Source organism: Equus quagga, chromosome 13 (assembly GCF_021613505.1).
Source record: "Equus quagga isolate Etosha38 chromosome 13, UCLA_HA_Equagga_1.0, whole genome shotgun sequence".
NCBI lineage: Eukaryota > Metazoa > Chordata > Mammalia > Perissodactyla > Equidae > Equus > Equus quagga.
This window is the reverse complement of record NC_060279.1, coordinates 91547056-91572663: the sequence shown is the minus strand read 5'-3', so window position 1 is coordinate 91572663 and position 25608 is coordinate 91547056. Positions and strand designations below refer to the sequence as shown.

At 57.8% G+C, this 25608-nt stretch overlaps 2 protein-coding genes across 2 annotated transcripts in view; both read right to left on the bottom strand.

Moving 5' to 3' along the window:
• Positions 1-2292: 2292 nt before the first annotated feature.
• PTGIR (prostaglandin I2 receptor) lies at positions 2293-7204 on the bottom strand. Its single transcript, XM_046680741.1, has 2 exons — positions 5643-7204; positions 2293-4628 (listed from the first exon to the last, which is right to left on the bottom strand). Exons 1-2 carry the CDS (start codon positions 6408-6410, stop codon positions 4242-4244), a joined length of 1155 nt encoding a protein of 384 aa, XP_046536697.1. The 5' UTR covers positions 6411-7204; the 3' UTR covers positions 2293-4241.
• Positions 7205-23740: 16536 nt separating this feature from the next.
• The window catches only part of DACT3 (dishevelled binding antagonist of beta catenin 3), a 9313-nt gene continuing 7445 nt past the window's right edge, over positions 23741-25608 (bottom strand). The window contains exon 5 of the mRNA XM_046680467.1: positions 23741-25608. Within this exon, the coding sequence (XP_046536423.1) occupies positions 24612-25608 (997 nt within the window). The 3' untranslated portion in view covers positions 23741-24611.

Genomic DNA, 25608 nt, shown 5'->3' with positions numbered 1-25608 from the left:
ATGTGACAGGAAGGGACTGGAGGCCCGGGTCAGGAAAAGCCTCTCGCGCCGCACTTCTCGGAAGTGGCTGAGTTGGGGCTCCAAACCCCAGATCAGTCGCATCCCAAGCGCCCAGGCTTTTAACCGCCGCCTCGCACCACCTGCATTCTCCGCTGCCCGTCATTATGTTCCCCCTCGGGCCCTCGGTTTTGAAAGACTGTTACTCCCAGACAGGCTGCATTATTAAATAATCATGACTTCCCTTTCCCATTCTTTATTAATCAAAGACACATAGATGGCTCTCTGAGCCTCTAATGGACGCGGGGCAGGCTGAGGGGAGCCGACTCCAAGGCAGAGAGATGCTCGCGGTGGGCGCCAGGCCCAGGTCAGGCTCTCAGACCTGCTGAGCCAGCTCAAAGCCTGTCCTACGAAGGTGACTGGGCAAGGGACACACCGGGGTGTCCATCGGGGCCTGCATGAGGGACGTCCAGCTTCCCTCGCTTCCCCAAGAGTGGCAGCCGCTTCTCAATGTCACTCCCAGTGTGACCAGCAGGTGGGGCAGTGACTACAGAAGGCCCTGGAGAGCTGCGACTCGGGACCAGCCCCGGTGTGAACGTGTGCTCAAATCCCGCCTGTGGGCCAGGCCCGGTGGCAGGAATACAGAAAGGGAGAAAGAAGTGAAGTTAAAAAGGAATGACATCTCCTTGAAGTCAGACCCATCCTCGCATGTCCCTCCTCGACCCCCGGCCCCAACGAGGACAGGTCTCGTATACATTCTCAGATCCCCACACTGTGCTCTCTCGGGACATCTCACAGCTTATAATTTTGTATTTTGCGGCTTATTGTAGTACTTATTTCTGTGACGATTAAATTGTCACCCACTGGATCGCGAGCGAGGTAGGGCCAAGGCGGTGTCCGTCGTTGCTACACCCTCAGTGGGCAGAGGGCAGCCTTGGGCCCAGAGCAGGTTCAAGAGAATGTATCCTGAATTAATGAATGAACAAGAGGCCGAAGAAAGGAGGCATTAGAGTCCCAAGTCAGAACACTCCGCCTTACTTAGCTCCCTTTCTTCCAATCCCCAGGCTCAGCCATCCCCTCCTCCATGAAGCCCTCCCGGATGTCCCCTAGCCTCCCCCTCCCTGACCGTGAGCCCTGCCGACTCTGGACTGTGAGCCCCAGGAGAGCAGGGCCAGGGCTGTCTCTGTCACTGACATGTCCCCAGCATCGCAGGGACAAGCCCTGACATACAGAAAGCCCCCAGGACGAGCCTGCTGGGTGAATGGACAAATGTCTGCGAGGCGGGCTGCAGCGAGCGCCATCTCCCGGCCTGAGAGGAGCCGTTCCAGCTCCAAGGAGGAGGGGTAGTCTAAGCAGGACCTTAAAGGGCACGAGTGTTTGGGGAATGGAGAAGGGGAAACGCTGTTCCGGGAAGAGTGAGCTCAGCAAGCCGGGAGGTGGAGGCCCAAGAGGTCACGGGCTCTTTGGGGAAACCTCAATGTCTGCCGGGGCTGAGCAGAGAGCGTGGGAGTCGACCCTGGGGCTCCAGGCAGCCGGAACCCTTCGAGCTTCGCAGGCAAGGGGGTCACAGCCCGGACAGAGCCTTCCAGACAGGACTGCGGCAGCCAGCAGCAGAGAGGACACACGGAGCATCAGGAGGCAGGACACCAGCTAGGGAGCAGCTGCCACATCGTCCCAGAGTGGCTGTGGGCGGATGAGGCAGGAGTTGTTTGAAAACCCCTGACCTGGCAGGCAGTGTGGACATCCAGGCCGGAGGTGGGGGGGATCTGAGACAACAGTGGGTCACAGAGGAGGGGGTGGATCCCTGAGATGTTAGGCCTGCCGGGTCAGAGCCAGCAGCAAACCCACTGCAGCGCTTAATCCTCTCCTCCCCTTAACCCGCATCTGAAGAATGGGTCTGACAGCACCCACCTCGGGCGAGGAGGCTGGGGGCTCCTATGCCCAGTCCCGCCCAGCATTTAGTGAATGACACCTAAGAGGCCAGATGGACAGAACTGACCCCCTGAGGGGGCAGACAGAGAGAGAGGGGGTGAGCACCCTGTGGGGGTCTCGCCTGGACAGGCAGGCCCCCCTCTCGTGGCACCAGCCAGAAACACCCCTCTGCAGCCCCTCACCCCCCCAGGATTGGGTTCCCATGGAGGCCAGGCCAGGTTTGGTGACCAAGGCCAGACCCCACCTGATGTTTCTTGACCTATTTTTGTACAAGTCAACTTTTTCATTATTAAATTCAACCAACAGATGACTGTCGAGACTGCCATAACAGTGTCTACACACCCTCCGTTTCTTTTTCAGTATTACATGGGGTTTTTTATTATTGTGGTGAAATACCCATAACACGAAATGTACCATTTGAACCATTTGCAAGTGTGCAGTTCAGAGACATTTAGTACATCCTGGAGGCTGGGCAACCACCACCGCCATCTAGTTCCAGAACATTTTCCTCACCCCGGAAGGAAACCCCATCCGCATGAAGCTGTCATCTTGACCTATTTTAACTCTTCCAGACGCCCCTTATTCTTTACCATGATTTGAATCATAGAGACTGAAAAAAAAGTCGAAACAAAGGAGCAAAGCATTGCTTTTTTTCAAACCACTTTTGCCCAGAGAGCCAGAGGCAACAATAGAAACAACATCGACGTCAATAACAGTAGCATTTATTGGGGGCTTTATTCCAAGCCCTGTGCTAAACTGCTTTTCAGAGCGAATCCTATAATCCTCAGTACAGCCCTGTAAACTAAATACTAGATTCTGATGGCCGTTCTATGTCAAAGGACGCTGAGGGCCAGGGAGGCGAAGTCACCAGCCGGACAAGTGAGCTGGGCTCTAAGGACAGGTGGATCAGCTCCACCCTGAGACTGTGCTTTCTCTGGCTGTGTGGTCTGGGGCCGGTGATTGCCCTCTCTGAACCTGGACACCAGCCTCCTAGAAAGGCTCTCATAACAGTAGGCTGGAGTGCGAGGGTGCACCTCGCTGAAGTTCGCCACGACTGTCTTTACGGGAGGCCTGCACCTCGCCTACCCCCCACACCCGGGTGGGGATTTATTGTTTCAACCCAGGAGCATGTGAGAAAGGGGAACTGGGGCTGGCAGGGGACAAGAGGCGGCTTTCCTAGTCACTCTGCCACCCCCCTGAGCAACACTTCCCTTCATGCCAGTTGGCTCATTCCCGAACACCCTTGATTCTGGAGAACTGGGGCTGGCCGGGGTGGGGGGAGCTTTTCACCCCACTTCCCTTCCTGCTGCTCTGCTCACTCCTGAGCAGCCGGGGATGAGAACAAGAAGGGAGGAGCGGCGGAAGGCTGGAAATCACCCAGCAGAGTCCAGGGCTGGACAGAGACTGGTCTGTGTCTGCAACACCAGGCAGAGTCAGCCCCCCCCCCGCCCCCATTTGTTGAATGAATGAAATTTCTGTAAGGGCTCCAAGGACTCCAGAGGTGAGGTCAGGCTCTAGAAGGGGGCAGCTATGGATTCAGGCACAGACACAGGACTTACCGCTGTGCTCTTCATGGTCCCCAGAATCCATACCTCCCAGCCCTTGGCCCTCCACCTTATCCATCTGCCCCAGCACCCTTGTGCCCACAGTTCTCATCCTGCAACCCACCAAGCCGTGCAGTTTCGCCGACACGTGTCCAGCAGTGTCACCCACAGCGCAGGAGTCTCCGCATCCTCCCACCTCCCCTGGGGGGGCCAGGGCTCCCAGGTCTGATGGAGAGTCAGAAGCAAGGGAAAGCAGGGAGCTTCTCCAAGGATCCCTGGCTCCTATGAGGTCAAGAGACGGTGGCTCTTGGAGTGGCCCGGGAGAGGGCAGGGCCCCTGGGGATTTGGGATGGGCAGCCAGGGCACCCTGAATGCATGAGCATCGGAGCCGGAACCTTAACCGGAGCAGACCTGAGTGCACAGAAGCCGCTGGGAACTTTTCCGCCTTCCAAATATTTAGGCAGTGAGATGGATGGGCAGCCAGGGCCAGACCAGGCCGGCCGGCCCACTGGCTATTTTGAGAGAACTGTTCTGTCTGTGCTCCAGGATAAACCTTTCCTCTCTCCCTCCTTCTCCTCCCAGAGCCTCCGACGGCCGCCCAGAAGGAAGAGAAATAGCAGCGAGTCGCCCCCTGTATTCAGGGGGTCAGGGTTCTGGCAGGCGAGGGCAGAAGATTCATCTCTCGCTGGCCCGCCCACAGCCTCGGCCGTGCCCCTAATGATCCGGCTCGGGCTCCCGGAAGACAGGGCCGGAGATCGGGGTCAGATGTCAGCAGAGGGAGCAGGCAGCCGCGGTCCCCACTTTGGACCGCGTTCCCACGGTGCTGTCAGATCCCTGGGCAGGAGGCAAGGGCGCCCCCTGACCCTCGCCCCAGACTGACAGCGGCACCCAGCTCCCTTCCTTCTCCCCGAGAGCAGGGGGGGCCCTTGAGTCCTTCCTCCCTGAGGCCGGCCGGGAGAGGGGCATCTGCGAGTCGCCGTGGGCAGGCCTGGGGCACAGACAGCAGAACCAGAGCCTGAGGCGCTGAAAGATGGCCTTGCGGAAAAGGATGAAGACCCAGGGGTCCAGGATGGGGTTGAAGGCGTTGAAACGGAAGGCGAGGAGGTCCCCCATCTCACTGCTGTCTGGGGCGATGGCCTGGGTGAAGCCGCGGATCTGGGGGCAGGGTGAGGGTGTCAAGGAGTACCCATCCCCCCACACACCCCACCCCAGCCCCCCTCCTCCCACTCGCTCATGTGCAGGAATGAGGGAGGGGCGGCCTGGCAGAAAGGGAAGGAAATGAGATGAAAACTAAGTAACAAATACCTCCGGGAAACAGAGGGAGAGAAAGCACCAGAAAACCCCGCCAGCAGAGGCAAGTGGATGAGAGATAGGGGCCATGTGGGTGGGGCCCAGGGCTGTGCCTGTGTCTCTTCACCACCTTCAGCCTCTGAGTCATCTGTAACCCCCAAAAGGTTTGACCACCCTCAAATCTAGCCCAGAGCTTGCATCTTACGGAAAGGGAAACCGAGGCCCAGAGTGTGGGTGGGGTAGCTCGATGCCGCAGTAGCAGGGTCTGCCCAGCTGCGATTTGGGAAAAGCAGGGCGGGAGCTTCTGCAGGCAGGGGGCGAGGCCGGGAGATTCCGAGAGCAGATGGCGGGTGGGGCTGGTGGGGAAGTGGGGAACACCATGGCCGGGAGATGAGACTTGAGAATCAGGAGCCCGGGGGCCAGACCTGGCTCTGTGTGGTCGTGGGCAAGAGACATCGCCCCTCGTCTGTAAAATGGTGACAGGACCCGGCTTTGTCTGTGTCTTGCTAAATGCTTGTGGAATGGATGCATAAGGTAATTGTGAAGATGATCTGAGCACAGGGCGGGCATAGAGCAAGTGCTTAATGGATGGTGGATCTGATCCGTACAGGGGCAGAGGAAGGTTGGGGGTGCATTCAATTGCAGAGGGGTACGCTGGAGATGTGGAAGGGGGAAGACAAGGGGTCAGGAGGAATCAAACAGGGCAGAAGCAAACGGGGAGAGACTTTCCAGAAAGTCAGGAGCCGCTTGACCGTGGACAATGCCACTGACCTCTTTGAGTCTCAGTTTTCCCATCCGTGAAATGGGCACAACTGAGGGAGCACAGAGCCAGGCACCACCCTCTCCCTGCAGCCCACCCCAGAGGCAGAGGGGACTCACCGTGAGAGGCAGGGAGCACACGGTCATGATGCCCGTCATGAGCGCCAGCAGAATCAGGTGGTCCACCTCGTCCTCGCCCCCCCGGGGCCCGGGGACCAGGGAGCCCTGGTGGCGCCTCTGCTGGCGGTACATGCGGCAGAGGCTGAGGGTGACGGAGCCGTTGCAGAGGACGATGGCAGCCACCAGCAGGGCCACCAGGCTGGCGTAGGCCAGCGAGAAGGCGCAGCCGCCCGGCTCGGCGGAGCGCATTCGGATGAAGCACCAGCTGCCCGGGCAGTACTGCTGGTGCTGGCCCAGGCCCAGCAGGGGCAGCGCGCAGAAGAGGGTGCAGAAGGCGTAGATGGCCGGGAGCGCCAGGCGGGCGCAGCGCGGCGCGTCCAGCTGCGCGTAGAGGTAGGGGTGGCTGAGCGCCAGGCAGCGCTCCACGGCCATGGCGCAGAGCAGCAGCGTGGAGGCCAGGCCGAAGAAAGTCATGGCGAAGGCGAAGGCATCGCAGAGCGCCGGGCGGCCCCGGGCCAGGCCCAGCAGCGAGCTGTTGCGCGCGTAGGCCACGAACACGGCCGGGCTCAGGAAGCACGTGCCCAGCAGGTCGGTGACCGCCAGCCCCGTGACCAGCACGGCGAAGGCCGAGGGCCGCGACCGCCGCCGCGTCCCCAGGATGCCCAGCGCCAGCCCGTTGCCCACCACGCCTGCCACGAACATCAGGGTGCTGGTGGCCGGGCCCACGGAGTCCCGCACGTAGGTGAGGTTCCGGCACGAATCCGCCATCCCGGCCTCCGTCTGCCGGCTTGGACTGGAGGGGTCCCAGGGGTGGGAGGTGGGGGCTGGGGGATGAGGGCGAGCCGGGTCTGCGGCCAGCTCAGACGTCCGCCGCGCCACCGTGTCCTCCCGGCACCTGGGGATTTCTCCGTCACTCCGCAGTTCTCCTTGCGCGTGTGCGTCTGTCTGTCTGATATTTCTCTCCCCTCTGTCTTCCTGTCTGTTTCCGTCCCTCTGTCTGCCTCTCTGCCTCGTCCTTCCCTCTCTGCCTCCTGGTTCTTTCCTTCTCTGTCTCTGTCTCTTGCTCTCTGCCTGTCTCTGTGCCTCCCTTGTCCACCCCCCTGCCTCTCCCTCCCTCCCTCTCTCTCTCCCCCCACAGCCCTCTAGCCCCTTCTCCGCATCCCTGCTTTCCCAGGCCCTCCTCACCACACCTCTGCAGTCTCTCTCAGTCCCTCCTGTGTCCCCTCGCTCCCAGGTCTCCTGTCTTGTGTCCGTCTCGTCTGGTGTGTCAGCTTCTCCCTACTTCCCCCCCTCTTCCCTCCCTACGCATCTTGCCTGCAAGCCCCAGCTTTTTCATTTCCTCTCTGCCCCGCCCTCCCTCCCCCTGCTTTCTCCAGAGGCCCCCTGCGCTCCCTCCCGCCTTCCCTGGCACGCTCCCTCTGTACCCCCTGCCCAGGACATCCATCTCCAGCCCGCCTGGCTTCTGCCTCCTCTCCCTGCGTCCTCTCCCGGTCCCCATCGCCGAGCCACCTGTCTCCTTCCAACACCAGTCTCTGCCCTTCTGCCTTCCCAGCGGCTCCCAGTGGCCCCGGGACCCCTGAGTCATCACTCGGACTCCAGAGCTCACCAGTGGGGGCCAGGATGGGACCTGAGGGGCACAGCTGACCAGTGTGCAATCCTTCTGGGGGTGGTCCCTGGGATCTATTCTGGGCTCCAGGCCCCGGGGTTAGGACATTGCCCAGGGATTGAGAAATGACCAGGAAATTCCTCCCTGATGTAGTATTTCCAGGCACTACCAAGATTTCTGTTCCCTAAACACAATTCACTCCTTCCAGAAGGCTGGGGAAGGAGGTGGCCGGGCCAGAGGAAAAACGCCAGTCCCTGGAGCCCGTCCTCAGGCTCCCAGCTCCCACGCTCACTGGGCAGAGCCCGGGGAAGGGGGCGTGGGGGAGGAGGGACTGAGGCAGTAGGGGACAGGCCCTGGGACTTCCAGGGCTCAGCATCAAAGGGAAGTGCCCTCCCACCCACCTCGCCTCTTGCTCCAGCACTCCCAGGCCCCCGGTCAAGCTCTGGTGACCTTGACCTCCAAGAATAATATTTTGGCTACAGCCAGCCGTCCAGGGCTCTAACACTGCTGTCACATTGATCTCTCCCACCCCACCCCAAACACACCCCCGCCACCCTCTGGCCAGCGTGGTCAGCCTGCATGTCCCAGCTGCCAGCACAGCTGGTCCTCATTGCCACTGAGCTCACAGCTTCCCAGGCAGCCTCCCTGCCCCTAAGGGCCAGAAGGGACCTAGGGGAGCCTCTCAGACACCCCTGACTTTTCAGTGTAGAGATTACAAACTCGGGGGCTCCCTCCCTCTGACTCGGGTTCCTGTCCCAGCTCGAGCAGCTTGCTGCTGTGTGATGGTCCCAGGCGAGGACGCAGGCAGTGTATCTCAGTTTCCTCTTCTGTATAATGGGGGGACACCGGCTTCACAGGCCTCGTGGCCGACCATGGCCAGCTGCCCATCCCACAGCCCTCTTCGCAACAAGGAGACAGCCTGTGCAGATGTCATGTCCCATCCTGGGCCAGCGGGGGATGCTGCCGACCCCCAGGGCTGGACCAGTGGGCAGCCGCAGACTTCCCCTCTCCATCCCCGTATCCTTCAGTGACCACAACCCCCTCGCCCCTTCCCTCCCGCTCCCTATCACCCCTGCCCAGCTGTCACCCCCAGCTTCCGGCAGGATGGACGCCCCGGCTCCAACCACGCCAGGGACTCTAAGAGTGACCACACAGCCCCATTTTGGGGGTGCCTGTGTATGCAGGTCTCGGGCCTCCTGGCTACGTGGTCCCCCTCTCATGTTCCCCAGTCTCCAGGCAGAGCAGAGGGAACTCAGGAAGTTATATGATATTAATGAAGGATGGCGCCTGGCAGGCTTGCATCCTTCTGCCTTCCTAGCAGCTCCCAGTGGCCCCGGGATCCCTGAGTCATCACTTGGACTCTGGAGCTCACCAGTGGGGGCCAGGGCATCAGGGCAGTTGCGGGGTGTGGGGGAGCTCTGGGTCCCAGAGCCTCCTTTCCACTGGCTTCCTGTCCCCACCAGGGACCGCTGAGCATTCAGGAAGTCCACTCTGCTCCCATGCTCAGTGAGACCTCAGACGTGCCCTGCCCGACTCCAGGCCTCAGTTTCCCCACCTCTGCTGCTGTGGGGCAGGAGCTTTTGCAGCCCTGGCATCAGTTCTGTGCTCCAGAGCAGGCAGGGTGGCGGTGACTATCACTCATTCCTCTTGGAAGGACTAAGGGTCCCTAGGGTCCATGCCAGTGTCGGACACACGTCCACTCACCTTCCGGGGACCCCCAGCTGCCTGTCCAACTGTGGCCCCAGCCAGGCCCATAGGCCCAGCCCACAGGTCACCCCAGCTGGGCTCTGGGGGTGGCTCCCAGGAGTGGGGGAGCTGTGGGAAGGAACTTCTCTGGGTGGGTGAGTAAGCAGCTCTGGTCCCTCCACCCACCGCTGGGAACAGGACTCGGGCCTCTCCCGCAAGAGGCCCCGGGGCAGCAAGCAGAAGAGGGAGCCCAGAGACAGCCCAGAGACAATCGGAAATGGACACACAGCACCTGGGAGCCGAGGGGGACGGGCACCCGGGAGCGGGTGTGCTAGGGACTGTGGACATGTGAACTTCATGTGTGGGTCTGTGTGGGATCATTGGGGCCTACGTGGCCTAAGGAGCATCTTTTCCACAAGGTGAGTGAGAGCGTGTGTGTGTTGTGGCGGCAGATGGGCATTATTTTCTCTGAGGTCTGTTTGTGCACCTGTGTCTTTTCGTGCATCCGTTTAAGGTGGGCTCACGGGTTTCTTTATGGCTGTGTCCACCCATGTGTGTTTGCACGTGGAGGGGCTGCCTGGTGCAAGGGAAAGAGAGCGGATCAGGAAGCTTACCTCCACCATCACAGTCACGTGCTGTGTGATGCTCGAAAATGACTTCCCGTGTCTCAGCTTTGACGTTCTTCATCAAATAGCCATTTAATGAAGCCGTCATCCTTGCCCTTTTTGGAGCCTTGTGTGAAGATGAGAGACGAAATTCACCCTGCCCGCCTCCAGGAAGCCCTCGCATAGCAGCTGGCATTATTATTATTCATTCAACAAACGCTAACCCACTTACTGTGCACCAATGCACACAATGCAGAGGGGCTCAGAGGGCACCATCTGATGGGGGCGTGTTCCCAAATGGCACTCGATGTGATGGGAGAGGAAGGATGTAGCTGGAGAGGCATGGCAGGCCCTCAGCTGAGTCATTCCACACCAGCCCAGACTCCCATCTGGGTCCCTGTCCTCAAGACAGCAAACACCAAGCCGGCCAGGAAATGGGGCCCCAGGGGCCTCACCCACGCCTGCCGGCCAGCGCCTCCAGCCACCTGCCCAGGCCTGCATCTGGACCGCTGACCTAAGATCCCAGCCTGCCCTGGGCCTGACCCCCTGCTGACTCCCTGGTTTCTGTCCTCCTGGCCCTGCCCTGGGAAGGAGCTGGCCCCACCTCATCCCCCCGCCCCCATGATGCGTGCCACCAGCTGCTCTCGCCCACCATGTCCGCCGCCCGCCTGTGCCCTCTCAGTGCTGCGGGAAGCTGCCGTGTGCACCCCGACCTGTCCCTCCTCAGCAGGTCCCAGCCTCGACAGCCAGAGGCCGTTTTTCTCTGCTCACACCCTTCTCTCCACCCCAATGGGCCCGTCTGCCTACCAGCTGCTGCTTCCCGCCCCTGCTCCAGGGAGCTCCGCTCTGTTGTCCCTGTCCAGCCTTTGCCTGGGCGGTGGCCCTCACCTGGGACACCCTCACATCCGTGCTTCAAGCCCCCGACCACGTCCAGCCCATCCTGCACACTTATGCAAGGCTGCCACTCCGACCTCAGGGCCTAAGTGGCCGGGTGACATCACCTCTCGTGCCTATTTCCCATGTCTGTGAAATGGGGATAAACAGAGTCCCTTTGGGGGCTATCAGAGATTTAAGTGAGGAGCTCTTGTGAAAAGGGACTCAGTAAGTGATGATGGTGATGAATCCTCATTCTGGCTCTGGGCTACCCCGCCCCCAGACCCGCAGCCGTGCCAACCTCAGAGGGAAGACAGCCTGGGAGGGGCAGCTGATGCCCTCAGGGTTTGGGGTGAAGTGGGAGGTGACCGCTGAGGGCTCGCCTCTCTGTCCCTTGGCCTGGCTCCGACCCCAGAGACTCACAGCTGGGGGCGCAGGAAGGAGCAGCAGGCGACCAGCAGCTGGGGCTGCAGAGTCATACCAGCTAACGAGGTTATCCGGGTTTGCATGCGTGGATGCTGGTCACTTGGGACCTGCCTGTCCCTCTGGCTTCCCCTCCCTCCCAGCCTTAGTCGTGACCAAGGCCAGGCTCACGCAGCCCCCCTCCTCCTGCAGGCAGGGGCCTCCCAGTGCTGCTTTCTCCTCTTCGGCTTCCGTTCCTCAAGACCAGGAGTGGAAGGAGGAGGAATCTGCGCTCTGCAGCCCCAAGACCCCAGGGCTGACAGGGTCTAAAGCCCGCAGTCCAGGGCTTAAGGGCCAAGCTCCAGATCCCAGGCAGACAAGGGCGCAGGACCCCGGAATCCCGGCCCCACAGGATTGAAAGACTCCGGAATTCCAGCCCTCCAGGGCCCTGGAATTCTGGATTCCTTCGCATTTCAGGTTCTAGGGTGCAGGGTCGGAGAAACTCTGGAATCCTTCTGGCAACTTCCCTCCCAGCATCCCCCCGCCCCCCAGCTCATCTTTGGCTCTCTCTGGCACCCCCGTCTCCCCGGGGGGCTCCCCCAGACATGATGCAACCAGGCCGGAGCAGGCTGAGAGGTGGGAGGCAGGAGGCAGATATAATTACAGCTGCTCAATCCGACAGGCAGCTCAGAGTGGGGACCCAGGGGACCCTAATCCGATGTGCATAATGGAACACTTGCCGACGCATGCGCGGCCCCCTCTGGGGAGGGGAGGCCCCGTGAACCGTCTCCATCCAGACTCAGGGGTCCAGCCCCCCGTCAGCCCCAGGCTGAGGAGCAGGGGTGTTAGTCTCGAGAGAAGAGGAGGTGGGAGGTGAGGAGAGGGGAGGGTGTCGCAAACTCAGTGGCCCTCAGGTCAACCAGGTAAAATAATTAAGCAAACCCACAGCTCCCCCAGCCTGCATTTCCTCACTTTCAACAGACGTTTCACCTTTCTCTTCATTCCTCCAGAGGAAGTCCCCAACACAGGCTCCAGAATAAAGAGTAACTGGCCCTCAGCCTCCTTAATCGGGAGACAATAGGGCATGGTGGGGACTTTGGTGGCTGGAAAGCCCAGGTCCCATCTCACAGCCTGTGGTCATCCTGGGGGGGCGGTGCCCGTCTGAGGTCACCAGACCTTCCAATTTGGGAGAAGCTGGAAATAGGGACTTTTATGTGAAGTACTGCTATTTTTCAATCTGGCAACCAAGTCAAGAATATTTTTAAACATTATATAGGTCAAAAGACGAGAGCCAAAAAATATATAACTGCAGGCGATGTATGCCCTGTAGGCCACCAATATGTGAAGTGGAAAACACAGGGCAGGAACCAGAGCTGTCACAGTCACCCTTGTGCCCCCCAGGACAAAATAATTGGTGAAGGAAGAAATGTACACATTGCTTTGTCTCTTCTACCTCTAGCCACGCTTCTCTCTTCTCCGGGTCCCCAAGTTTTATTACCACCATGTTCCAGCTTCGATGTCCCCTCCTCCAGGAAGCCGTCCCTGACCCCCAGGGTGAGTCAGGCCTCCCCTCTGGGGTCCCCCACCCCAGCCCTGCCCACTCTGGGTCATCACTAGCTGGGGACAGGTCTGTCTCTCCCACTGGATTATGAGCCCCAGGAGGGCAGCGGCAGGGCTGTGCCGGTCACAGCCATGTCCCCAGGTTCACCCAGCACAGGAGGGTCACAGAGCAGGTACTCAGGGAGTCCTTGGAAGAAGGAATGAAGGAATGAATAAATGAACAGAGTTCGGTGCTTAAGGACAGAGGTAGGCCTGTGGCAGTGGGCAGCCAGATGGGGAAAAAGGGGTGGAGTCATTCAGGGGATGAAAAAGGTGGGACCAGCACCCGGGCTCCTAGAATCTCCAGCCCAGGAGGGAGCAGAGGAGCGAGGCCAGCTGAGGGTTCCGGTCGGCTGGAGTCCACAGTCTTCACCCCATTACCTCCTGGGTGCTGAGACACCCAGGACATCCTCACCCCCACTCCTCCACACTCCACACGCACTCAGAAAAGATGAGAAGGAACACAGGTTCCCCCACGGTGGCCCCAGGCTCTGCGCGTGCCTCAGTTTCCCCGACAGCACAGGAACCACCACAGTCACCACGTTTATTGGATTCATACTTTGGCAGGGGAGGGTAGGCTGTCGGGAAGGCTCAGAGCAGGACGCAGAAGAGGCGCTTGTCGCGGAAGGGGTTCTCTGCGGCCGGCACCGGCGTCACCAGCGGGTCGTCTTTAGCGTGCGTCTCGCAGAACGATAGGAGCTCCGCCGCCGCCTGCGACACCTGCGGGCGGCCGGGTGAAGTCCACGCCCCGCCCTGCCCCAGGCCCCGCCCAGTTCCCGGCCCCGCCCCATCAGGCTCGGCCCCGCCCCAAGGCCCCACTCTAGCCACGCCCCTTATCAGGCCCCGCCCCTGTCCGGGCTCCCTCCCCTTGTCCGGCACCGCCCCTTTCCAGGCCCCGCCCCACCGCAGGCTCCGCTCCGCCCCAAGACCCCACCCTAGCCACGCCCCTCATCAGGCCCCGCCTCTGTCCGGGCTCTCTCTCCTTCCCCGGCCCCGCCCCGCCCCAAAGCCCCGCCCCTGGGCCCCTCCCTAGGTCCAGCCCCTGTCCGGTCCCGCCCCGCCTCGGGTCCAGCCCTGTGGCGCAGGGGATCTTCCCACCGCGGCTCCGGGCCCCACCCGCCAACCCCGCCCTGTCCAGACCCGAGCCCCAGAGCCCCCGCCTTCCTCCCCTCCCCGACCCAGCACCTTCATGCGGTCGATGTTCACCTCCAGCTTCAGCTGTTCCACCGTCTTGCGGGCCTCCGCGATCTTGGCCATGTTGTTGGACATGGCTGCGGCGGGGAAGGGGTTAAAAGCCGGGCGGGAGTAGGGGTTCACGGGGTGGGCAAGTCTGGATCCCCAGGTAAGGGTGGCGGTGGTGGTGGGCCCTAGTAACAGGGATGTGGGTGGAAGGGCGCACGGATGGGGTGCCCAGAGGCGGGTGGAGGAAGGGACAGGAAAACAGAGGGAAAAGGGGAGAGACGAAGAGACGCACAGATGAGGGACCAAGAGGCAGGCCGAAGGAGGCACAGATGAACAGGGAGGAGAGAGGCAAGAGGAGGGATGGAGGGGTGCACAGATGGGGTACCCAGAGGCAGGTGGAGGAGGGAGGAATAGAGAGGGGCAGGAGGGAAGCACAGATGAGAGGCTGAGAGGCAGGTGGAGGGAGCGACAGAAGGACAGGGCCACAGCTGCTGGATCAGGATCCAGGTGTCCTCAGCCCCCGGGGACAGAGCACCAGCCAGGAGGGGGGCCCTCCCCAGGCCAATTAGCAGAGGCTCCAGGGAGAACAAGGAATTAAGATCACGGCGGGAGGGGCGCAGAGGGGGCCTCATTAGGGCCGAGGCAGCAGCTGCCCCCTCCGCCCCCCTCGGGGAGCCCCCCCACCCCAGCCGTGGCCACCTCAAAGACTCCTCTGCTCATTAGCAGCTGGAGACAGGGCTGGGGGCATCCAGGAGGGCCCAACCCAGGCATGACTGGGAGAGGGGCAGAGAGGATGGAGAGAGGGACAAATGGAGGGGCAGAGGGGGACATAAGTGACAGAGGGAGAGAGTGAGGCATAGAGGGAAAGAGGCGGAGGAGGTAGAAAGAGAGATGGAGAGATGGGGGGGATGAAGCGATGGAGGGAATAGAGCGGGACAAATAGAGAGGCAAAGGAAGGGACAGATGATACAAGGGAGAGGAACAGAGGGGACAAAGTGACAGAGGGGGGATAGAGAAGGGGAGATGGAGGGGTGCGGGTGGGAGAGGACAGAGAGGGACAAATGGAGGGGTAGAGAAAGGGACAGTGATAGACGGGGAGAGAGAGGCACTGGGGGGTAAAGGGACAGAGGAGAGAAGGGACAGGGGACAGACAGAGGGAGATGGAGGGGCTGGGGAGAAACAGGTTGACGGAGATGCAGAAGCATAAAGTCATTCATTCACTCACTCATTCGTTCATTCCCAGGCAGACAGCCAGTGACCGGATGGGGCAGAGGGACCCGCTGTTGGGGCAGGACCGGAGCTCCTACCTGTTGCTGCTTAGGGCTGGGATGGCGGGCCGGTGGCAGAGGCTGGGAGGCAGCCTTTGGGTCCCCCCGCCCCAGCTCCGCCCCGCCCCCTCCCCTGGGGCGCAGCCCCTGAGGACCCGCCTCCTCCCGCTGTCTCTACCGCTGGGTCTGTCTCTCTGGGTCCTCTGTCCATGTCTGTCTGTCCCTCTCTTTGTCTTTCCGTTTCTGTGTCTCTGTCTCCTCGGCTCTCTGTGTCTCTCTCCATCTCTCTCCCAGTGTCTCCTCTCCATCTCTCTCTGTCTCTGTCTCTCTCACACACATGAAAAGACAGCCTCCCGAGGTGTGCCCCACGCCCTGCTGCATTTATGCCACAGCCACACAAATCCCTCCTGTGTGTCCTGCACGGGCTCTCGCTCCATCACACATGCTCTCTCCCACCCTGTCACCCCATCACCTCGGTGTCACCCCATCTCAGACGACCCCTCTCAGCACACAGGCTCACACTCGTGGTCCTTTGCATGGAGATGCACAATATCTCGCTGGGTCCCCCAGTCTCACAATCTCACAATCAACCTGTGCTCAGCACACAACCTCCCACAGCACCACAGTCACACGGGCTCTCAAAATGCCATCCACAGTCCCTCACAACCTCTCACAGGGTGGCACATCATCGCCAACGACATCTCGCACAACCACCATCAGATATGCCATCCAGAGTGTCAAGGGTGCAAACCAGTTCCGCAGTGTCACACACGATCTCTCAAGATGTCACACACGTTGCCATGAATGGAGAGTTCCTTCTGTCTCACACCCTATCACAGCCTCACACACGCTTTCTCAGTGTCTCACACGAGGACCTGTCATTTCCCGGGCTGCCTCTGTGTCAAGCAGTGTCACATTTTTGGTAGTATGACACAGTAACACAGTCACATCTCCACTGACTCCCACAAACAGGCACACTCATTCTTGCACAATCTCTCGTTGTCACACACATTCCCTCACACAGAGTCACACAGTGTGCCCCCACACACTGTCACATACAGGATCTCTTGCTGAGCCTCACTCAGTCTGTCTCACACACAGCCATCGCCCGCACACAGCAATCTCCCGGTGTTGCACACGTGCACACACAAGGTCTCTCTCTCTCTCACTCTCATCTCTGAGTGCCCTGCACAGCCGCACACTCTCTCACGCACCGTCGCAACACTGTCTCAGCATCCCACACGATCTGTGTCACACACAGTCACACACGGTTCCTCACAGATCATCAGTGTGGCTGACACCTAGTGTCTCACACTCACACAGCCTCTCTGTCACACCCAGTCCTCCAGGGGCCTCTCACACCGCCTTCTGACACCATCTCTTGGTGTCACCTTCATTCATAATTACTCTCTCTAATACAGCATCTGCTCACGTGACACACACAGCGCTCATGTCCTCACCACGTTGCACGCTCTCACAATCTCCCACTCTCCCCTATGTTTCAGGATGTCACAAACTGTCTCCTAAATAGTGTCTCAGGCACACCCAACGTCACAGTGTCACACACAGTCACCTCTACGTCATCTCTCTCATCTCACATACAGTCACACACACACATCCTCAAGGCGCAACACGATTTCCCACAGTCACACGCAGTCTCTGATTGTCACACAAAATCTCACAAGCTCACGGAGCGGCACACCACCTCTGGCATCACGCACAACCCCACAGTAGCACGCGCTCGCACAGTCCCCTGGGGTTACACACCAGCTCCGGGACACCCTCAGCGTCCCTCCTGCACCCACTCCGATCTCTGGCCTCTCCGGACCGCCCCGTGCCAGCCACACGGGGGCGCCCGCGGCCCGCCGAGCCGCCCACCCCGCCGGCGCCGCCGAAGCCGTCTGAATGAGTGGAACCAGGGAAGGCAGGGCGCCCCCGCGGGCCGGCGGGGGACGCAGGCGGCGGAGAGGGACAGAGACAGAGAGAGGCGGAGGGGCTAGAGGGAGAGACCTGAAGATGGACGGGGACGCAGAGAAATTCAGAGAGAGGGGGAGATGCGGGGAGAGACGCAGAGAGAAAGAAGGACACAGAAATCTGGAGAGAGACATCTAAGCACTCAGGGAGACAGAGACAGAGGACGGCAGAGAGACACAGAGACACGCAGGGTGCAGGAGAGACACACGGAAATGTAGCAGTCAGAGACAGGGACCGAGAAACACGGACACCCAGATGCAGGCAGACAGCAGACCCGCAGAACGCGCCTTCCGCGGGGCACAGGTCTGCAGAGGCGCGTCCCAGGGGCGTGGCCTCGGGGGCGCGTTATCTCAGGGGCGTGGTCTTTTTGGAGGGGGCGTGTCCTGGGCGGGGCCTCTGAAGCGCGTCCGAAGGGGCGTGGTCTTTGGGCGGTTTTGAGGGGGCGTGTCTTGGGGGCGGGGCGTCTGGGCGCGTTCTCGGGGGCGTGGTTTTGGGCGGGGTTTTATGAAGGGGCGTGGCCTGGGCGGGGCCTGGGGGCCGTGTGCCCCGAGGGGTGGGTCTTGCGGCTGGATCCCGAGACCGGTGGCGGAGGGGCGGAGACTGGAGCCCTGGGAAGAGGCGGAGGTGGGGGAGGAGCGTCTGTACCGCAGTCTGCTCCTCCCAAATCGGTTTTTAGCGCCGGGACAGGGAAGGGAGACAGGCAGGGAGGGGACATCGGCCCAGGTCCTTGGTAGCCATTTGATAGGGGGGTATCGGACCCTGGCTCCAGTCCCACCTCCCCCGCAGGAGGATCGGGGCCAGGTGGGGGAGGGGAACCAGGCTCACATCTGGAAAGCATCAGGCGCGCCGGACGTGCCAGGGCCCGGGGCCCGGCTGCGGAAGGGGGAAGGGGAGCTGGGGCGCCCTCGTCACCCCCCCTCTTAGCGGGGTCGGCCGGCGCCGGGGAGGGGCCTGGGCGTGCGCCGATCCTGGGCGCCTCCTGCAGCTGGTTTCCATCAGCAGTTTTGGCCCGGGCGGCCCTCGAGGAGGAAACCCAGCTCAGAGCAGGGGAAGACAGGGTGACGACCCAATGTCTCCTCCCCCTCCCCGACGGCAGCCAGAGGCTGCGGGAGACGGAGAGACGACGCCGCCTGAACCGAGCGGAACCTCCACTTCTCTGCCGAGCTGCAGGCCTCAGTCGTCTGTTCACCCTGCGCATAAGCTTGGCTGCCAGGTGTGCAATCCTGCCCCGTGCTGCACAAGAACCGCCGCAGCCTCCTGACAGCCTAGTGGTCAGGGGGCTATTGTCCCCATTTTTTGGAGGGGGACACGGGGACCCTGGATTCGGATTCACTCCTGGCTTTAATTATTCAAGAAACGTGCAATGAACGCCAACAGTAATGCTAGGAGGCGGATCGAGTCTCCAGTCCCTACTGGATATTCCCACCTGGGTGTCTGGCGGGCATCTCAAACTCAAGGCATCCCAAACTGAGCTGCTGATCCCCCCCCCCCCCACCCCCCCCCCCCAAACCCTCTCCTACCGCAGCCTTAGCCATCTCAGTTGTTAGCAAGCCTTTGGGGTCCTTCTTAACTCGCCTCTCTCTCTCTCACAACAAAGGCCATTAGCTCCATCTTCGAAGGCTCCACAACTCAGTCAGTTCTCACCTCCTCTGTTCCCCTACTCTGGTCCAGCCACCACGCCCTCCCGCTGGCACTATTACAGTCGTTCACTGGGTTCCCCGCTTCACCTCCGTCTCCTTCAGCCTGGTCCTCACAGAGCAGCCAGAGGGACCCTGTTTGAAACGAAGCCCCCAGATAACAGCAAGCGTTGGTGAGGAGGTGGAGAAATTGGAACCCTCACACACCGCTGGTGGGAATGTAAAATGTGGCAGCCCCTTTAGGAAGCAGTCTGGCACTTCCTCAAAGGTTAAAAAGAGTTACCACGTGACCCAGCAATTCTGCTCCTGAATGTCTCCCTGAGAGAAATGAACATATATGTCCACACAAAAACTTGTACACAAATGTTCACAGCAGCGTTATTCAAAATAGCCCAAAAGTGGAAACAACCCGAATGCCCATCAACTGATGACTGGATAAACTAAGTTGTGGTGTATCCAAACAATGGGATATCATGTGGCAATAAAAAGAAACCAAGTATAGACACAAGTTGTGACATGGGTGAACTTTGAAAACATTATGCTAAGCGAAAGAAGCCAGTCACAAAAGACCACATACTGCATGATTCCTTCTATATGTCCAGAATAGGCAAATCTATGCAGACAAAAGTAGATTAGTGGTTCCCAGGGGCTGGGAGATTGGAGAATGACAGCAAAGGGGTGCAGAGTTTCTATTTGAGGTGACAAAATGTTCTGAAGTTTATTGTGGTGATGGTTGCACAGTCCTGCGACTATACAAAAAGCCATTGACGAGATAGTGATGAAAGAAATTGAAGAAGACATGAATAAATGGAAAGCTATTCCACACTCATGGATTGAAAGAATCTCTATTGTTAGAATGTCCATACTACCCAAAGCCATCTACAGATTCAATGCACTCCTTATCAAAATTCCAATGGCATTTTTCACAGAAATAGAACAAACAACCCTAAAATTTGTATGGAACCACAAAAGACCCTGAATAGTTAAAGCAATCTTGAGAAAGAAGAACAATGCTGGAAGCATCACACTTCCTGATTTCAAACTATATTACAAAGCTATAGCAATCAAAACAGTACAGTATTGGCATAAAAACAGACACATAGGGGCCGGCCCGGTGGCACAGCGGTTAAGTGTGCACTTTCCACTTCGGCAGCCCAGGATTCACCGGTTCAGGGCCCGGGTGCGGACATGGCACCGCTTGGCAAGCCATGCTGTGGTAGGCGTCCCACATATAAAGTAGAGGAAGATGGGCATGGATGTTAGCTCAGGGCCAGTCTTCCTCAGCAAAAAGAGGAGGATTGGCAGCAGTTAGCTCAGGGCTAATCTTCCTCAAAAAACAACAACAAAAAACCAGACACATAGATCAATGGAACAGAATAAAGAGCCAGAAACAAACCCATGCATATGTAATCAATTAATTTATGACAAAGGAGCCAAGAAAACATAATGGGGCAAGGACAGTCTCTTCAACAAGTGGTTTTGGGAAAACTGGACAGCCACATGCAAAAGCATGAAACTGGACCACGATCTTACACCATGCACAAAAAGCAACTCAAAATGAACTAAAGACTTGAATGTAAGACCTGAAACCATAAAACTCCTAGAAGAAAACTTAGGCAGCGAGCTTCTTGACGTTGGTCTTGGCAACGATGTTTTGGATTTGACACCAAATCAAAAGCAACAAAAGCTAAAATAAACAAGTGGGACCACATCAAACTAAAAGTCTCCTGCACAGCAAAGGAAACAACCAAATGAAAAGGCGACCTACTGCCTGGGAGAAAATATTTGCAAGTCATATATCTGATAAGGGGTTAATATCCAAAATATATAAAGAACTCATACAACTCAACAGCAGAAGAACAAACAATGTGATGAAAAAATGAGCAGAGGATCTGAAGTGACATTTTTCAAAGAAGATATACAGATGGCCAACAGGCCCATGAAAAGGTGCTCAACATCATTAATCATCAGGAAAATGCAAGTCAAAACCCAATGAGGGGGCCAGCCCGGTGGCGCAGCGGTTAAGTGCGCACGTTCCGCTTCGACGGCCCGGGGTTTGCCGGTTCGGATCCCGGGTGCGGACATGGCACCGCTTGGCATGCCATGCTGTGGGAGGCGTCCCACATATGAAGTGGAGGAAGATGGGCACGGATGTTAGCTCAGGGCCAGTCTTCCTCAGCAAAAAGAGGAGGATTGGCAGCAGTTAGATCAGGGCTAATCTTCCTCAAAAAAAAAAAAAGAGAGAGAGAGATATCACCTCACACTTGATAGAACAGCTATTGTTGAAAAGACAAGAAATAAGTGTTGACAAGGATGTGGAGAAAAGGGAACCCTTGTACACTGTTGGTGGGAATGTAAATTGCTGCAGCCACTGTGGAAAATAGTAGGGAGTTTCCTCAAAAAATGAGAAATAGAAATATCATAGGATCCAGGAACTCCGCTACTGGGTATTTACCCAAAGAAAACAAACTAACTCAAGAAGACATATGCACCCCTATGTGCATTGCAGCATTCTTTACAATAGCCAAGATGTGGAAGCAACCCAAGTGCCCATCAATGGATGAATGGATATATACACAGTGGAATATTATTCAGCCATAAAAAGGAAAGAAATCTTGCCGTTTGTGACAACATGGATGAAACTCGAGAGCCTTCTGCTAAGTGAAATAAGTCAGACAGAAAAAAAAATACTGTACGATCTCACTTATATGTGAATATAAAAAGAAAAAGAGAAAAACCTGACCTCACAGATACAGAGAACAGATGGGTGGTTGCCAGAGGTGGGGGATGGGCAAAACGGGTGCCGGCCGTCAAAAGGTACAAACTTCAGTTATAAAATAAGTGTCACGGGGATGTAATGTACAGCATAGTGACTACAGTTAATAATATTATTACTGTATTGCATATTTGAAAGTTGCTGAGAGAGTAGATCTTAAAAATTCTCATCACAAGAAAAATTTTTTTCGAAAAAAGCCCCATTGAACTCTATACTGTTTTATATGGATGAGTTTTTATGGTATGTGAATTATATCTCAATAGAGCTGCAACCCCACACCCCCTAAAAAAATCTAAGTCCCTCTTCTGCTCACAATTCTCTCATGGCTCCCACTTCCTGGGGAGTAAAACCCAAAATCCTCCCCTGGCCCCACGTGATGTGGTGGTCCGTGCCATTCTGTGCCCTCACTTCCCCTCTCTGCCCCTCACTCACTGCTCCAGACACGCTGGACTCCTAGCGATTTTGCCAACATGCCAGGCACCATTTTGGCCTCAGGGCCTTTGCACTGGCTGATCCCTCTGCCTTCTCTAGATAATCCATACAGCAATGTGCCGTGTAGGGCAGTGGTTAAGAGCATGGACTCTTAGGCAGCCTGAACTTAGATTCTGGCTTTGCTGGTTAATAGCTTCAGCTAAGTTACTTAACCTCTCTGTGCTTCAGTTTCTCCAAATGGGCACAATAGTAGTATCTACCCCCCACCCGCAGGAGGCTGTGAGAATGACATGAGTCAATATATAGAAAACGCTGAGAATAGAGGCTGGCATTAATAACTGCTCAGTGAAGTGTCACCTGTTATTTTTTATACAGAAGCACTAAAATCTTAAAAAGGAAGGAAGGTCATCCATGTTTACTTCAACCATTTTGGCCATGTGTGGGCTGTGCAGCCTTAAAGGAGACCCCCCCCGGCCCCACCCCTCTCGGGCTTCAGTTTCCTCTTTCATGGAATAGAGATGGGCACATATTCCCGAGGGCCTGACAGGCAATGGCTTTTCCAGGCAAACTTTTAAAAATAACTTTTATTGTTACTCTAAAAGAAATACATGTTTATACACACACACACACACACACACACACACACACACACGCACACTATTATGGGAGCTCCAGAGGGCAGGGACTTTTTTTCTGCCTTGTTCCTTGCTGTTTCCTCAGTGCGTCACTGGGCGTTAGAGACACAGGTGAGCACAGCATCCCTGGTCCCTGCTCTCTCCCGGGTGGACCCACCCAGGTAGACACAAAGGTCAAAGAGCAACAAATACCCATTCTTCAGACTGTGGAGTCAGTGGGGGTCGAGTCCTAGTCCTGGCTCCCTCTTGCTGTGTGACCAGGGCAAACCATGGCCCCTCTCTGAGCCTCCATGTACTCATCCATGAAATTAGTAGAATTATTGGGCTTACCCAATAGAAAAAAGGGCAAAAGGTGTGAATGGAGAATTCACAGAAGAAATACAAGTGGTCTTATAAGCATACAAAATGACGTGTCACCTCAAGGAAATAGGGAGGGAGCCATGCTAACAGAAACAAAGCTATTTTTTTCCCATAAGATTGGCAAAATGAAAATGATTAATAGCATCTGTTGTTTGGTGAAGGGGTGGGAAAACGGGCATCTCAGAAACTGCTGCTGGAAATGTCAACTGAGGGCCGTCTTCGTGGCAGGAAGGGTGGCAGTGTCCATTAAAAGTTTTTAAAAGAGCATACACTAATGACCAAGCAGTTCTATTTCTCGGAGTGGGTCCTACAGAAATGCATACATCCAGCACGAAGAGGCACGGACAAGGACGTTACGGCAATGAAGGCCACGACAGCAAAGGAACTGGAGAGCTGACAAGAGGGTGAGGTTATGGGAACCCCACAGTGGAAAATGTCATCTAAATTTAGATGAAATGGACAAATTCACAGGATACGGCTCTGTAAAGCTGACACAGGAAGAAATAGAAAAGCTAAGTAGTACTATAAAGATCAAAGAAATTCAGTTCTTAATGAAAATCCTTCCCAAAAAGAAATCTCCAGGCAAAAAAGACTTAACCAAAAAAAAAAAATTGATAAACAATGCATACATATAGTTCAATTTGTGTAAATATATAGTTTTACATATTTATAGTATAACTATAGGTATATGCATATATGTATTTATATAGTCACTTTGATTCATATGCGTATGCAAACGCACAAAGAAAAATGTGTAAAGATGTACATCAAGCTGATTATGATGACTTCCGAGAGAGGGGATTGGGGGCCTGTCCCCCTTTGCCTATATTGTCTCCATTTTTATGAAACCATATTTATAACCAAACAAAACTCAATCAAAGGTCAGATCAATTGAAATAAACTAGCCAACGGTAGGAAAAGGATGTTGAGACCCACCCTGGGATCTGCCATCTAGTTCTGGACACCGCCATAGCCAAAGCAAGCAGTAGTTACTCAATAAACGTTAGTGCAAAGGAAAAATATTTCTCCCATTTTAAAACAGAAGGAGAATCCACCACATACCTCACTTTGTGCATTTATTTACAAAGAGGTTAGAGAAACACAGAATCTGGCCCCCCTGTGCACCGGGGAGTCACCGTCGTCATAATAAATACAGTAATTTTAAAAAAGAAAAAAAAATACTGGATTGGAACAGTTGAGGGTCATCCTGAGCTCCCCGCACTCCCTCTCATGGGAGCCGGGGCACGAGATAGAAGCCATCTTCCTTCCTCTCTTCTACCACCCAATCCTCCATAATTGTCCAGGGATAGAGGTAAAAGAGTCTTTCTTTCCAGGTGTTCCCAACTCCTACTTGACCCTCAAAACCCCAAAGTCAGTGCTCCTTCCCTTCCCAGGGCACTCTGCAGGCACCATCTGGGTCAGATACAGTCTCCAACCCGGGTGCCAAGGGGATATCCTAGGGGTCCAGGGACATGGAGGGGGGCACTTTGTGAATGAGAGGGGGGCCATATCTGGGCATGGAAAGGAGGAATAAGAGGGCTCAGTGAGAGAGGTGAAGAGGAACAAGCAGACTAAGTGTCTAAACTAAAACGGGGAAATTCAATCTGAATTACCCCTTCGGCATACCATAGTACACCCATAGTACAGATGAGGAGAGTGAGCCCCAGAGAGGGGGAACTTGCTCGTCCTCGGGCTGCAGAGCCAGCAAGCTGAAGTGGGTCCAACGGGGCTCCTCCCCCATTCCTCCCTACGGTGGAGGGGAAGCCTTTCCAACCAAGACTGCAGCGGACCGACGGACGGACGGGGCCAGTGCGGGAGGGTCTTTGGAAGCAGAGAAAACGGTGGTCTTTGGAAGGTAGGTGTGGGCAGGGTCAGTGGTTGGGCGGGTGGTGGTGCAGAGGCTATGGAGGGGGAGCCCAAGCAAACGCCCAAAGTCACACTGTAGTCATGACCTTGAGAGAACCCGAACGGAAACGCAGTATCTTTTTCTTGAGCGCGTGGGAGGCCTTGATCTTCACGAAGACTTTAGCGGGGCCCGCGGGCGCGCCTCCACCTGCACCCGCCCCCGGCCCGGAGGCCGCGGTGGCTGCCACCAGCTGCTGCGGCCACACGAGGCCACCGCTGCCGTCTGAGTCGCTAGAGGCGGAGCTGAAGGCGGGCGACTCGCCCTCGCTGGCGCTCGACTCGCTCTCCCCGTAGCCCCCGCCGACGCCTCCCCCTGGAGGCCCCCGGCGTCCGAGGGGCCCCAGGCGCCCGGCCGAGCACTCCGAGTCGCTGCCCGCGCAGCCGTAGAGCAGGCGGCGCTGCGGAGCCGACGGGGACGGGCCGGGCACGGGGCCGCGGGCTGCGGGGGCGCGGGGACGGCCGCGGCGCCCCTCGGCTGCGTCGATCTCGGCCGTGGAGCGCCAGCGGCGGCAGGCCCCGGCCGCCTGGGCCGCGAGGGTGGGCGCTGGGCCTCGGCGGGGCCTCGGCGGCCGCGGCTCCTCCCGCTCGGCCGTGGGGTACTTGGGGGGCCCCGGAGGAACGGCGGCGGCGCGGCCCAGCAGGCTGGTCTCGGACTGGGAGCGCGCGGCCTTGCGCGCCCTTGGAGAGCCCCGGCGGCCCGAGGCCTCGGTCATGCGTCCTCGGCGGCCCGCGGCCCGGGGACGCTCCCGGGGTGGGGACTGCTCCACGCTGCGGCCCCGGGTCAGCGGTGGCGCCTTGCGCCGCGCCGCGCGCCCGGGGAGGCCGCGGGTGGCGGCCTGCGCGCCCGGGATGTACTGCGCCTTCACCAGGCGGCCCTCGGCGGGGCTGTCGGGGGGCGAGGGCGCGGCGGGCGGCGCGGCCGGCTCGGGCACCGCCTCCGACTCCCACGGCGAGGCCCACGCGCGGCCCAAGGGGGCTGGGCTGGCGGCACGGCCCCCAGCGCGCTCCACCGGGGGCTCGGGCGCG